This window comes from Lepisosteus oculatus, chromosome 5 (assembly GCF_040954835.1).
Source record: "Lepisosteus oculatus isolate fLepOcu1 chromosome 5, fLepOcu1.hap2, whole genome shotgun sequence".
NCBI classification, from domain to species: domain Eukaryota; kingdom Metazoa; phylum Chordata; class Actinopteri; order Semionotiformes; family Lepisosteidae; genus Lepisosteus; species Lepisosteus oculatus.
The window spans coordinates 19,930,158-19,942,719 of NC_090700.1; the positions used below are offsets into that span (position 1 = coordinate 19,930,158).

A 12,562-nucleotide genomic window follows, 5' to 3' on the forward strand; every position below is an offset into this window, starting at 1 on the left:
GTAAAATTTCACCTTTTAATTGCTTAAAGGTTTTACAGGCACTAAACTAGAGAATGCTGGCTACTGTGGCTGACTGGAAAACTATTCTTGCTGTCCGGGCTAAGGAAGATGAACCTGGCCCAACATCCAAATGTTAATTTCAAAACTCCATTTAAGAACATTTGCATATTTTCCTTGTCTTGTCATACAGGATTCTATCCTCAGTGAGGCACGCCGTCATTTTTCTTCAAGAATTACCTTGTGTTAGACATATAGCCTCAACACAGGTCGAATTTGGAGAGTGGAACCAGATTCGGTATGCCTCTCCAACAACTTTCAGGCTTTGTTTGCCAATTATAAAGACAGCAAAACCTGAAAGACCAATAGTCAAGATTCCCAGATATATTCCAACACTCCAGAACCCTTTACTTAGTCCACACTGCCAGCACCATACTGTCTCCCATAATATGCAAGACAAACAAGTTTTTATATCTTGATTTCCATTTATTATTGCATACATACAACACCAATTATCTCACCCATAATGCACAATTAACAATGCACTTTATTGTGGTACTTTCACAATTGTTATCTTATGAATTGCAGCTTTTATTAGGTACAGAGAAGGAAAAACAGAACATGGTCAACAAAACACAGGACGTTCACCGATTAGTAATTGAGGGACACAAATCTCACACAAAAGGAGGTTTTACCTCTAAAAAAATAAATTTAATAATGTTTATCACACGCAACGGAAACCTGAAGCGATTGCTAAAGTTCTAAAATGTATGCTTCGGCCATACTGCATTGACCTTCATAGCATAAATGAATTTAGTGGTTTATCACCAATAACCATAAAGAAATCACCTTCTGCTTGACAGTATACTTTATCAGTGTTTAGTAATATATTAATCCAGAGTTTTGGATTGTACAGACGAAATTACTATTTAAAAGTGAAAAGAGAGCAATAAATATGAGAAGCATTTCTAGCTGGTTCAAAAGCCCCTGATTTACATTTTAATCTAAATATCCAGTCCCTTCAGTAAAATAGTGCAAGACGTGTACTAATGGCCAAGTGGAATATTGTCTTACTCTTCAGCAGTGCTTGGAGAACATTTTGATCCTTTTGTGCAATCAATGTGAAGACAACACCATTATCTGGGAAACCGTGTTTTTTTTAAAGCATTGTATTATAAAGATTAATGACCCAAATCACAGACAGCAACCAAATTGGGTTCAACGTCAGGTCTGTAAAGATAGTGATCAAGTTTGATTAACACTGGTAGCTTTAACACTAGTTTATGGGATTTAAAAGTTACATATATTACCACTAGGAAAACACTGTTGACTGTCCCAATTTACTGTACACAGTTCCAATTCAAGATTCTTGTCGACACACAACAGAAAACACTCATTTAACAAAACGATTTGGTAAAAGCTCCAGATTTTTTTCCTTTTTAGTTAACTTAAAAATCTGCAGCCCTAAAATATTACAACTGTTTTTCGTAACAACTAAAAGTAAAAAATAGCAGGGTGTTACCAACTCAAGAGCACTTCTCCACATACTGTTAAGTATACAGAATAGAAGAATTCCAGACGTTTGCTTTGTGTGTCACGAAACACTATCAGATCATCACCAGAACTACAGAGCACCACAAGAATGACATTAAGAGCCACCAGAGGGCTGGTTCATGGACAGAGCAGGGGTGCCTACACTACCTCAGTACACAGAATAATTAACATGCAATGCAAATATCTCAGAAAATGGACATAATTGTGCAGATAAAGCAATTCATTATGAAATGTATTTCATGACAGGGGCATCGTTTCAGTGTCAAGAATAATCTGATTAATAGATCCATTATTTAAGGGCTGGGAGCCTAGAAAAAAAGTCATAACCCAAAAATGTCACATCAGATGCAGACAACCCTGCCAAGTTGACTGTTACAGCTGTGAGGCGATGAAAGAGGCTAAGACAAGCTAGTTGTTGTCGTACATCACTTGGAAAAGACCCCTAAAGAACAACCCTTATTATACACTGAAGAGGCGCAGTTTGACTCATTGCCAACTGGCGGCACATTTTCCTTGAATATCATCCTTGATTTACTCTATAGTTTCCACAACTCCCCAGCACGGCTGCGGGATTTACTACAGTACACTTACTTATTAGACAATTACAGCGAACACTCACTGGCCAACATGCTGGAAACACACTGAAATATGTATTGGGTCGCGTGGAGCATCAAGAAAACTTGAAAATGAGTTGCATTCAGGATAACGCATCTGTAGGCCAATCCCATGTCATTGTTTTTGCAGGACTGCTTTCAGTTCCAGTTTGATGACAGTAATACTATGTGAGACTGAACTGCTAATACTACCACCAGCTCCACCAGTTTTCAACAGGACTGGAACCTACTGACTGCAGGCAAGGTAATGGAAGTGTGTCTTATTAAAGCCACACCAACTACAGTATACAATGTCTACCAATGACAGCGCCTTTACATGTGGAATTTCTAGCAATTTAGGCAATGAGTGTTCTTCCAAGTACTTATTTTAATGTAATATCCACGATTTAGTGAAAAAAAGCTCTGTCATTCTAACTCTACATCCATACTTTTCTGCAGCAGTTACAGCACAAGGATCTTCACCAGTCTAACAGCACAGTACTTGTCATGATTATTTTAATTTTAGATCCAGTTCTAAATGTACCATCTCTACATGAAATGACTAGAAAAACAGAAAATGCACACATACAGCACACAAAGTACTTTTTTATAAATATATATGAACACAGGAAGTGCACATTAACCTGTTGTAGACAGATTAAAACAAAAAAATATATGCACATCAGATTCATTGAATAAACAACAGCACTTTTAACAGCTTTGGATTAAATAAGGTAGCATGAAGTATAAAAGGAACTGTACAATCAGCTGTTGGTTCAGTCCAGATACCTCTGCAGAAGACACAGTTATTTATTTTTCTTTTTATATTTGGCTTCAGCACACACAATGTAGCCTATTGAAAACAAAGCTTCAGTTCAAAAGAGACTTTTTAAGATGATTTTTATACCAATGCAGCAGAGCAACAAGGCTAAAACTGGTAGGTTGATAAAAAGTGTTTTTCTCCCCCAATTTATTATCTCTATCACTTTTAAAACCAAAAATGCAAAACAGAACTGGGTCAAAAGAATTCAATTCAATACCGACTAAAGCATGCCTTGTTCTGTAAGTCCAGTTTCATGTTGTGATCCTATATTTTTAACAGATCAAATTGTGTTCAACAATACTGAACGTATGGGTTTAGAAAGAGGTGCTAAAGTGCTTAGAAAGCGTACATTTATCAGGTTCTTTTCTCTGTGACACTGCTGCTCAGGTAGCTTAAAGAAATTATTTAGAATCTCAAAACAGCCAAAATACAACTAGTGGCTTTCCCAGTGGTTAATTCCATATGTTTTATCTTGCATTTTGGTTTTCTTGTACAAATTCCAAAGTACTTTTGAATCTTTTGACAGAAGCTGAAACTAGAGTTTACACTCATTTTTAATAAACCAATGCATTGTGCTGGATGCTGCCTCAAACTGCACTCCAGGAAAGAAGAAATAGGAATCAGGACGTTAATATTTGAAATACATAAATAATGTCTAATGAGCAGCTAAAGATAAACAATAGCATGTCCTCACAGAATTTCAATATAGTTCTATATACAAACACGTGCATATTTATACAGTACCATTCAAACATCTGGGAAATAAATACACGCAAACCTTTTTGTTTTTTCACTGTAATCGCCATGATTCACAAATATATTTGCATTCTTGAACATATATATATATTACACACTGATATCTAAGAGTTAGGTTAGCCCAACATATCCTCCCTCTACTGAGACAATTAAAGACAATTAAAAATGAGACAACACACTCTGAGGGGTGTATGTGCTATCTGAAAAACCAGCTTTGAATACCTGAATATCAAAAACATTTTCTTTAAACACATAAGTACTTTCCTTACATTACTGAAAAGGATCTAGAACAAAATTTTTCCCAACATTTAAAATGCTGATTAAATATGTAGCCCTACAATGATTAAACAGACGAGCGCTCTCTGTATAGCTTTCCCAAAATAAGGAGTAGAAGTTTGTCTGTTATTACAGTTATGAAACATTCTCCTCTTTAAAGTCACAAATACATTCTAAAGGGAAGACAGCCGTTCAAATGCTGTAAAGATATTAATAATACAGATTTAGAAGACGGACCCACTCTAATTCATCGGAACTAACACATTAAACTTCCAACTGCCCAAAATTTATATCAATTCAATTATACAACTTTCCTCGTAACAGGAAGATCACTCAGCTGCCATCACAACAAAACAACATTCCCACCAGCATTTGTAGTACATTATAAAAGAGGCAATAGATGTCTGCTCAGGAATGCAAAGATATTAGTAAACATTGTTCAACCCTCTTTATGTATTGTTTCCATAGAGAACTGCACATACACTTACACATATTAGGCTTGCTCCTTTTTAAACATTTATTTTTAAAAGTCCACAAATAAATTAATCTTTAATAATTTCCTGTTTTTCTTCTTTAACAGTTCTTTTAACCTCTGCAGCTTCAAATCACTATGCACAATTAAAGTTGTTAAAAGTATTCCCGATTTAGATATGTATTTCACCAGAGACATGACTTTCAAATGTAAATCTTTTATTTCATTTTACTTTAATGTAATTTTTAATGTGACAGAGACTCATCTGTAGCACTGCAGTTACCCAGCACCTGCTGGCCAATAAGCTGTAAACTGTTAGATACTAACTAAGCAGTTAGAAAAAGACAGGTTTAAATGAACTTAACAGAAACTACCTGAATCAAAGTGCTTTTATTTTATTATGATAATGTCCATTCTTCAGAAATAAAAATGTCAAAAGGAACAAGCCTATAATTATATATACACACAAACTGTACAATTCCTGACAAAATTAAAATAAGACAGCAGAAATGCATATTTTTGACTAAAATGTTACATATTAAAATGGAAGAAATAATCAATTCCTCATCAATGAGAATAGTGCTTTAAACCCAACTAGACATGGCAGCTGAGATTAACTGAAGGAAAGTTTACACAGCTACTGTACGGAAAAGAGTGAAAAAGGTTATGATTGAAAAATGACTATAAGTTGTTTTGGGTTAAGGCCGTACAAATTTATAAAAAGAAAATGTTTACTGTCTTTTTCCATGCTAATGTGTAGTATTGCTTAATCAATACTATGCATTTCTAAGATACGTAACATTTATATCAATCATAAACCCATATAAACACGTATTTACTTTTAAATGTTTACTCCTTTCTAAATCTACGTTTCTGTAAACTCTTTTGAAGTGAGAAAGCTGTTGGTTGAACCCGTGTCCATCTGTGGGCTGTGGGAATTTGGTCTTGTGAAGAGTGGAGGTGTGGGGCCTCGGAGTGCCGCGGCTGGGGGTGCCCCCCAGTTGCTGCCCAGGTCAAGCCCTGAACTGGGGAACAGGCTCTGTGTGTCGACAAAAGGGGCGCTCGAAACAGGGGGCGCCGCTGGCGGCATTCGTGCTGCCTGGCAGAAGTCGTTGTCATCGTCAAAGGTGACCCACTGCTTTTTCCGGGTCTCCTCAGCGTTGATCTTCTCTAGGATGGGGCCTACAGAAAGCTCGGCGTTCTGACCGAACCCAGACATCGTTCTGTGAGGGAAGGGCGGAGCTCCCGGAATGGAGATGGGAGGCGTAAGCTGGCTTCCCGAGGTGACGGGCTTTCCAGTGAACGGGTTGGAGCTGACGGCCTGGATGTCAGACAGAAAAGGGTTTGGAGACACGCGTAGGGTTTCTGTTGATTTGCTGCGAGAGGGAATGGGGGGTAACTGCAGCATAGGGTTAGGGGCTTCCTTGCCATTCGCAGAGCTCTGTGATAAGGGAATTAAAAGGGAAAGCGAATCTGGGAAAGTGGACACACGAGGCACTGGCCTTTGAGAACAACTTCTGGTCAAGGACTGGGTCTTTGGCCAGGGACTGGAAAGCAGATCAGATGAAAGCAGATTGAAGGGGTCGGTCTTCCATTGTGCTTCTTGGATGCCATTCACTCCATTGGTCTGCAGAAGGACAGAACACAGAAATGAATTTAACATCACTAATAAAACAGATTCACCTATTGACAGTTATCAACTTTGCCATGCTAGCCAACTGTTTGAGACACAATAAGGTAGGATTAACATTCTCCAAAAGTTTTCATTCTTTCCAGCGGAAATGGTTGACAGCATAGAATGCATTTTTGATTGAAGAGCTTTCTGTTTAATAGTATATAATAGTATTTTCGCTATTCTGTTAAGCCTCATTGTAGCAAATGAGAAGTCTCTCTTGATTACTTCCAACCTGCTGGCTTTCTGGTGACTGCAATACTTATTACTAAAAGAGGCAGCTAGATAATAATGAATAAACCATCCTGTGTAATTATCATTATTGGCTCCTTGCCTATTGATCTTTAGATTCAAATTTAAACTTCTTCATATTTGCCCTTATGAATTTTTCTGAATTTGTGAATTATATTTTTTGTACTTTGTACGTCACTGCTCTCTGTACTTGTTTTAATTCCTTAAGAGGAACCTTAAGATCCTCAATGATCCTCAATCCTCAACACCAAACTTCAGAAATGATCATTCTGCTGCTAACAAAATTGATGACAAAGCAGGTTGGATTCATTTTCACATCTCCCCCTGTAGCTTACTTCATTCAAAGGAAAAGATCAGAAACCACAGACTATCCTCTATTTCTGTCTGAATAACTTCTGAAATGTATGGGAACACAAAGGTGACTAAAAAGAGAGTGCCCTACAATCCCAGCAGTGCCCCATCTCTAGAAGCTCTCTACCTGAACCTACTGTACATTAGTATTGGCAGTTTGGCAGCACCATCACCTTCAGAATGCCAGCCAGGTCAGCTTGCTGCTGAACTCAATGCTTTAGTCTTTAGGCTCTTATGGAGGTCCTAACTAGAATCCTCCCCTGTGCCTTAAATGTCATGCTTATAAAGCTGGTCACGCAGCACAATTCAGCAAGAAAACAGATCTGGAAAAAGCAGTAATCATTCTCAAACTTTCTTAGCTCCAGGATATTGCCACATATTCTGAATTATTTTGGCACAAATGAATGAATTTTGTTTTAATCTCAACTGTTACTAAGCCATTGCCATCTACTACTTATAGAGAACAGATTATCAGTTGAGTATCTGGTCTAACCTAAAGGCTACTGCAAACAGTACCATTTTATTAATAAATTCAACATAATTTGCTGTTAAAAGACTGTAAAACAAAGAACAAAAATAATATATCTTAATATATCTTATATATCGTAATATAAACAAGTTAAATCCATCAGGCAGAGTACAAAACATTGACAAAGCAATTATTGACTAATACATAAAAAGAGACATTAAAAAGGCAACCAGTGCCATTCGTTCTTATACTCACATATTGTGTTTTTAGCGCCCCTTATTATTTTTAAACATTGTCAATACATATTACTTTTTTCTTTATGTTGTGCACTAGAAAGAAGACTGTGTGTCTTATTTGCCTGGCAACAGAATATTTAAGTTATTGCACTGTGTGTCTATCACAGTATTCTTTTATATATTGAACATTTATTTAAACACAGGCTGCTAACAAATTTAGCTTACAGCCTCACCCCTGCACCATGCAGGGAACATTTGCCTGTATTCCCACCTGTCAGAGACAGTCAGTATTTCACACACCAAGAGCTCCACTATGCCTTGCAGGTGAGTTAGCATTGGAGAAGTGGCCTGCCTCTCACTGTGGTCACTATAAGCTGGCAGGTGCCTTGCAGGTCCCAAAACGTATGTTAGCTTATCTTGGCTTAGCTCTTGACCTTGGCAGCGCTCAGGTCAGCCAATTAATCAACTGATCAGTCAATTTAGTTTCATCTTGTGCTTTTCAATTCAGAACATTATAAAGGCACATTACATACATGTTACATTAAAATGTACTGTAAACACACAATTAGGATCAGTGTGCTGCTCTTGACCCCCGGGCAATGACACAGTCCAGGGGTGAACCAAACCAGCCACATGGGAACACGGAATAAAAACAGGGTAACACACAACAATCAATGAGATCCCCTGCCTTCATGTCTTTATATTTGAGTACCAGTTCTGCTTCACGACTAAGGCAAGCTCTTGTTTGTTCAAAACCAAGAAATCATTTCTTAAAGGCAACAGAAGTCTTTGAACAAAATAACACATTGATAGTTATGATGATTTCAGTAAAGCTCTCAGCAGTGAAATGATATGTTTGAGTTAGTTAAAAATAAAATCCACAGTTATAAAAGAAAAGATTACAGCAGTGCTGGGTGATAACCAGGCAACAATGGAAGAAGCCAAGTATCTGAAATGCCTTGAATCATGTAGGTGGATGGAAAATAAAAAAAGTAAAACAAAGCGAAATATGTAGGTCATGTCAATGTATGAAATCGAGTCATACATTGGTTTGCAACTAGAAAAGCTAACAGGGAGGTCACAATAAGGCTTAAAGAGTTAAATACCTGTCACCCTGAGGATTGCTCCTGCTTGTGAAAGAGAGAGATAGAAATCAGGTGAAGGAAATATATGAGAAGTAAGGATACAAAATTTAAGGGCTGAAGTTCTCAGGGGAAATCTGGGCCGACCTAGAAGAGTGTATATTCCTACCAAAGGAGAACTTTAGATGTTTTAAGTCATAAGTGAAAGAAGTTAAAGTTCTTTTTTGCCATTTAAATTTATCAGGAAGTACCTATGTGGTTACAGGCAGCAATAGGAAAGGAGGCAGTTCCTATACCCTGTAAAGATGTGAACAGCATGCAAATAGCTTGAATGATAATTCACATCTAGGCTGTCTAGTGGCAGCAGAGAAAGTCTGTTAAATCTTGAAAAAATTCACCCTTCTCTGATACAGAAATGTCTATGATTACGATTGTTCACATTTTCTGAATACTGAGGAGCCTGGAAGCTAATTCCTTCTGTAGTACTGGACACGGTTTTAGAAGCAACAGGTTTTGAATGAAAGCAGAAAGAAAAGTTTACTTTCTGTCCTTTCAACACATCCCTGAATTGCTAATGTCTTTTTCCCCCCAGTTAAGACTTGTATGTCATATTCATACACTGTTGTCAAAATCTACGGCCACAGGGATAATGTATGTAAATAAACTGGAGAAATTCACGCTGTATATGACAACACAGGGTCACATTCACGGAGTACTGATTTCAATTATCTATTTCACTGTTCACTAGATTTACCAAAGGAAAAAATGTGTAAAAAAATAAGCACTTAAACTGCTTTTTAGTATCCAGGCAGACTCCTGCACATTTACAACTGTATTGGGAGTTTATATTGTAGACGGAGTTAACACCTAGCATGGCAGGAAGGCAGGGTTAAACGGATCCCCAGAGCCAGTCCGGGGCTCTATGCCGAGTGCGCTGACCTGTGCGGGAGGCACGGCCTCAGGCAGGGTGTGGGAGGACCTGCTGCGAGGTGGGGGCTGTGGGGGGGGGTCCAAGGCCTGAGGGGCAGGGTGAGACATCGTGGGAACCAGAGGCTCTTGCAGGGCTCTGACGGGAGGAGGAGCAGCAGGCTGAGGCTGTATGGGAGAGGCCATCTGTGGCTTCAGTGGTTCGGGAAGTAAAGATGGCCCTAGAAGACATAAAAAAGAAAATCAGAAATGCAGGGATTCAGTTTTTTTCCCCCAAAGAACACATACAATTATCACACAGTTCCTTTAAGCCTTCCCTTATGTGAAGTACACTTCATCTTATCTGGATCACTCTATTTCAGTTTGGATAAACTGCTGTGCCATCATACTTTCTGAAAGGATAGGAAACATCTGAAGGTATCGAGAACATTTTTCTCTGATTGTCTGATTTTACTCCCTTCCCCCCCCCCCATTTGGGGATCCTTCAGGATTCAGCTGCATGAGATCCTTGGATCAAACATCTACTAGCAACCAGATGAGTTAAGACTGCTGAAATGGATTCCTTTCACTTACATTTGACTTGTAAGTTTTTTTTAAACTTTAAATGACAATGAAATAACAGATGGTACTGATGAACTATTTTGTCATGTCCCATTCCAGGTGGTCAGCCTCCAAGCTTTTCCCCTTGCGTGGACAGGGACTCACCCAGGGAGAGCTCCGTTGGCTTGCCCTGGACCTCAGGAGTGGGTCTGGAAGCATGGGGTCTGGGTTGGGATGTGATGCTGATGACACCCGCACGGGGAGGCACGGTCTGCAGACACAAAGAGTAAGACACTCTCTGAAAGCGAGTTTCTACCAACTACCTAGTGGAAGAGGTGTTAGTGGGGCCAGCAGGGGGCACTCACACTGCGGTCTATGTGGGTCCTAATGCCCCAGTATAGTGACAGGGACACTATACCGTAAACAGGTGCCGTCCTTCGGATGAGATGTAAAACCGAGGTCCTGACTCTCTGTGGTCATTAAAAATCCCAGGGCGCTTCTCGAAAAGAGTAGGGGTATAACCCCGGCGTCCTGGCCACATTTCCCAATGGCCTTCACTAATCATGGTTTCCTAATAATCCCCATCTATGAATTGGCTTAATCACTCTGTTCTCCTCCCCACTAACAGCTAATGTGTGGTGAGCATACTGGTGCACTATGGCTGCCGTCACATCATCCAGGTGAGGCTGCACACTGGTGGTGGTGGAGGGGAGTCCCCATTACCTGTAAAGCGCTTTGAGTGGAGTGTCCAGAAAAGCGCTATATAAGTGAAAGCAATTATTATAATTATTATTAGTGAAAATACTGGCAGGAGAAATTGTTATTTACATATATTACATAAAGGAATGCACTCTTTTCTTCCTTATGAAAGACAACATCAGTAAATAAAGCTGTGGCTTTAAACCTTCACTTCAGAGGTTCTGACCAGAAGTGTCATTGATTGCTGCTGTTTAACTTCTGAAGAACATCTGTGTCTGCAGTTGAACTGGCATCACAGAAAAATAAGAAATGCCATACAAAAAAAACTAAAGTGGAGGATACAACCTATTAGGAAAAGCATTTTTTTGCTGTAAGTGGGGTTGGAGGACCAGTAGGTGGCAATGATCTCCTTGGACTAGGTTTCAAAAACTCCTGCTGCAGTATGGTGGCTGGAGACACAGTGCTGCAGGACATTTCACCCTTCAAAGAGATGTGAAACCTGTGCACACTGTAGGTCACATGGCACTGTTCTTAAGAGTAGGGGTGCTAACACCAGTGACCTGGTTAAATACTACTCCACGCAATCTATATTACTCCCATAATTCAAATAGTTCTGTAAATTCTCACTATTCCACCTCATTTATTGTGTAGTGGGACTGCTGCCACCTGATGGGTGTCATGTGTCACGCAGGTGGGTGACAGACTTTAGTCGCTGCTTTGATATCCTTTTGAGATGAAAAGTACAACACATAATGCAAAAATTACAAAATACATTCATTGTTCACTGCTTGAGGAAGTGGTTTCCTTTCGGTAACTTGATATACCACATCAACTGAAAAAGTATTTGTACTAGTTTAGGGGAGATACATACTGGTTTCGGTGGTCCACCAGTTCCCTGGCCGGCTTGAGTCTGAGGTCGAACTGCAAAGACAAAATTAGTTTTTATTTTTTACCAAAGCCATTACCCATCTCAGTACTACATTTACACGTCGAGAAGAATGAACACTTTCATTTCACGTCTCTTTAAAAAAAAATCTATTTATAGCAATATATACTAGAACTGAAAGTAGAACTGGTGCTCCTTAAACCAGATGCTTTTGTAGTCACAATATGTCCATGACTTCTATAGGTCCGTAACGCAATTGCTGAAGGAAAAATAAATACCTTTTTGGTAAAATAAGTCAAGGTGCATGAAGAAGGTTACTTGTGACTTTGTTAAATGACGGTCCACTTTAGGTAATGGAGAAGAGACAAGAGAGCACCCTCTCAATGCAATCCAATTTAGAAACATTTTTCCCACACAGCTAAAATGACACTGGAAGGAGTCCATATAAGGGTAACAAGAACATTCTTCTGAGGTATGCAACAGTGGGACAGGTTAAAAGAAAGTAATGTGTTTAGCTTGGACTACAGACAACTTTACAGGCTCTGTAGAATCTAATACACTAATGGCCCTTAAAGATGTGAAGATGCTTGGGTTACAGCCGTGTCTCTCAGTTCCTGGATTTAAAAATAAATAGGTGCTGGCGGGTATGGCATGGTGGTGCGGCGTTTAGCATTGGTGATTCGCAGTGCTGGGGCCCTGTGTTTTACTTCCCGAGTTGCTGTCTGTGTGGAGTTTGCATGTTCTCCCCCGGTGTGTGTGGCTTTGCTCTGAGTGCTCCGCTTTCCTCCTTCAGTAAGGAACACACACTGGTAGGTGAAATGGGTTCTGGCAACATCTGTGAATATGGTGTGAGTGTGTGTTAGATGTGTCTCACTGAGATGCGGCTGTGTGACCCCTGAGATGGTCTGGAAACCCATCCAGGGAGTATCCTGCTTTGCTCCCGTTGCTTGTTGGGATAGGCTCCAGCTCCCCCTTGA

General features: G+C 39.4%; 1 protein-coding gene across 1 annotated transcript in view; it reads right to left on the reverse strand.

Annotated features, from left to right (window-relative positions):
* Positions 1–462: 462 nt before the first annotated feature.
* Positions 463–12,562, reverse strand: part of synj1 (synaptojanin 1) — a 62,277-nt gene continuing 50,177 nt past the window's right edge. Inside the window, exons 29-32 of the mRNA XM_015341903.2 lie at positions 11,571–11,620; positions 10,166–10,271; positions 9,473–9,681; positions 463–6,098 (exon numbers count right to left, since the gene is read on the reverse strand). Coding sequence (XP_015197389.2) covers positions 5,337–6,098; positions 9,473–9,681; positions 10,166–10,271; positions 11,571–11,620 — 1,127 coding nt within the window. The 3' untranslated portion in view covers positions 463–5,336. The remainder of the gene's footprint in view (positions 6,099–9,472; positions 9,682–10,165; positions 10,272–11,570; positions 11,621–12,562) is intronic.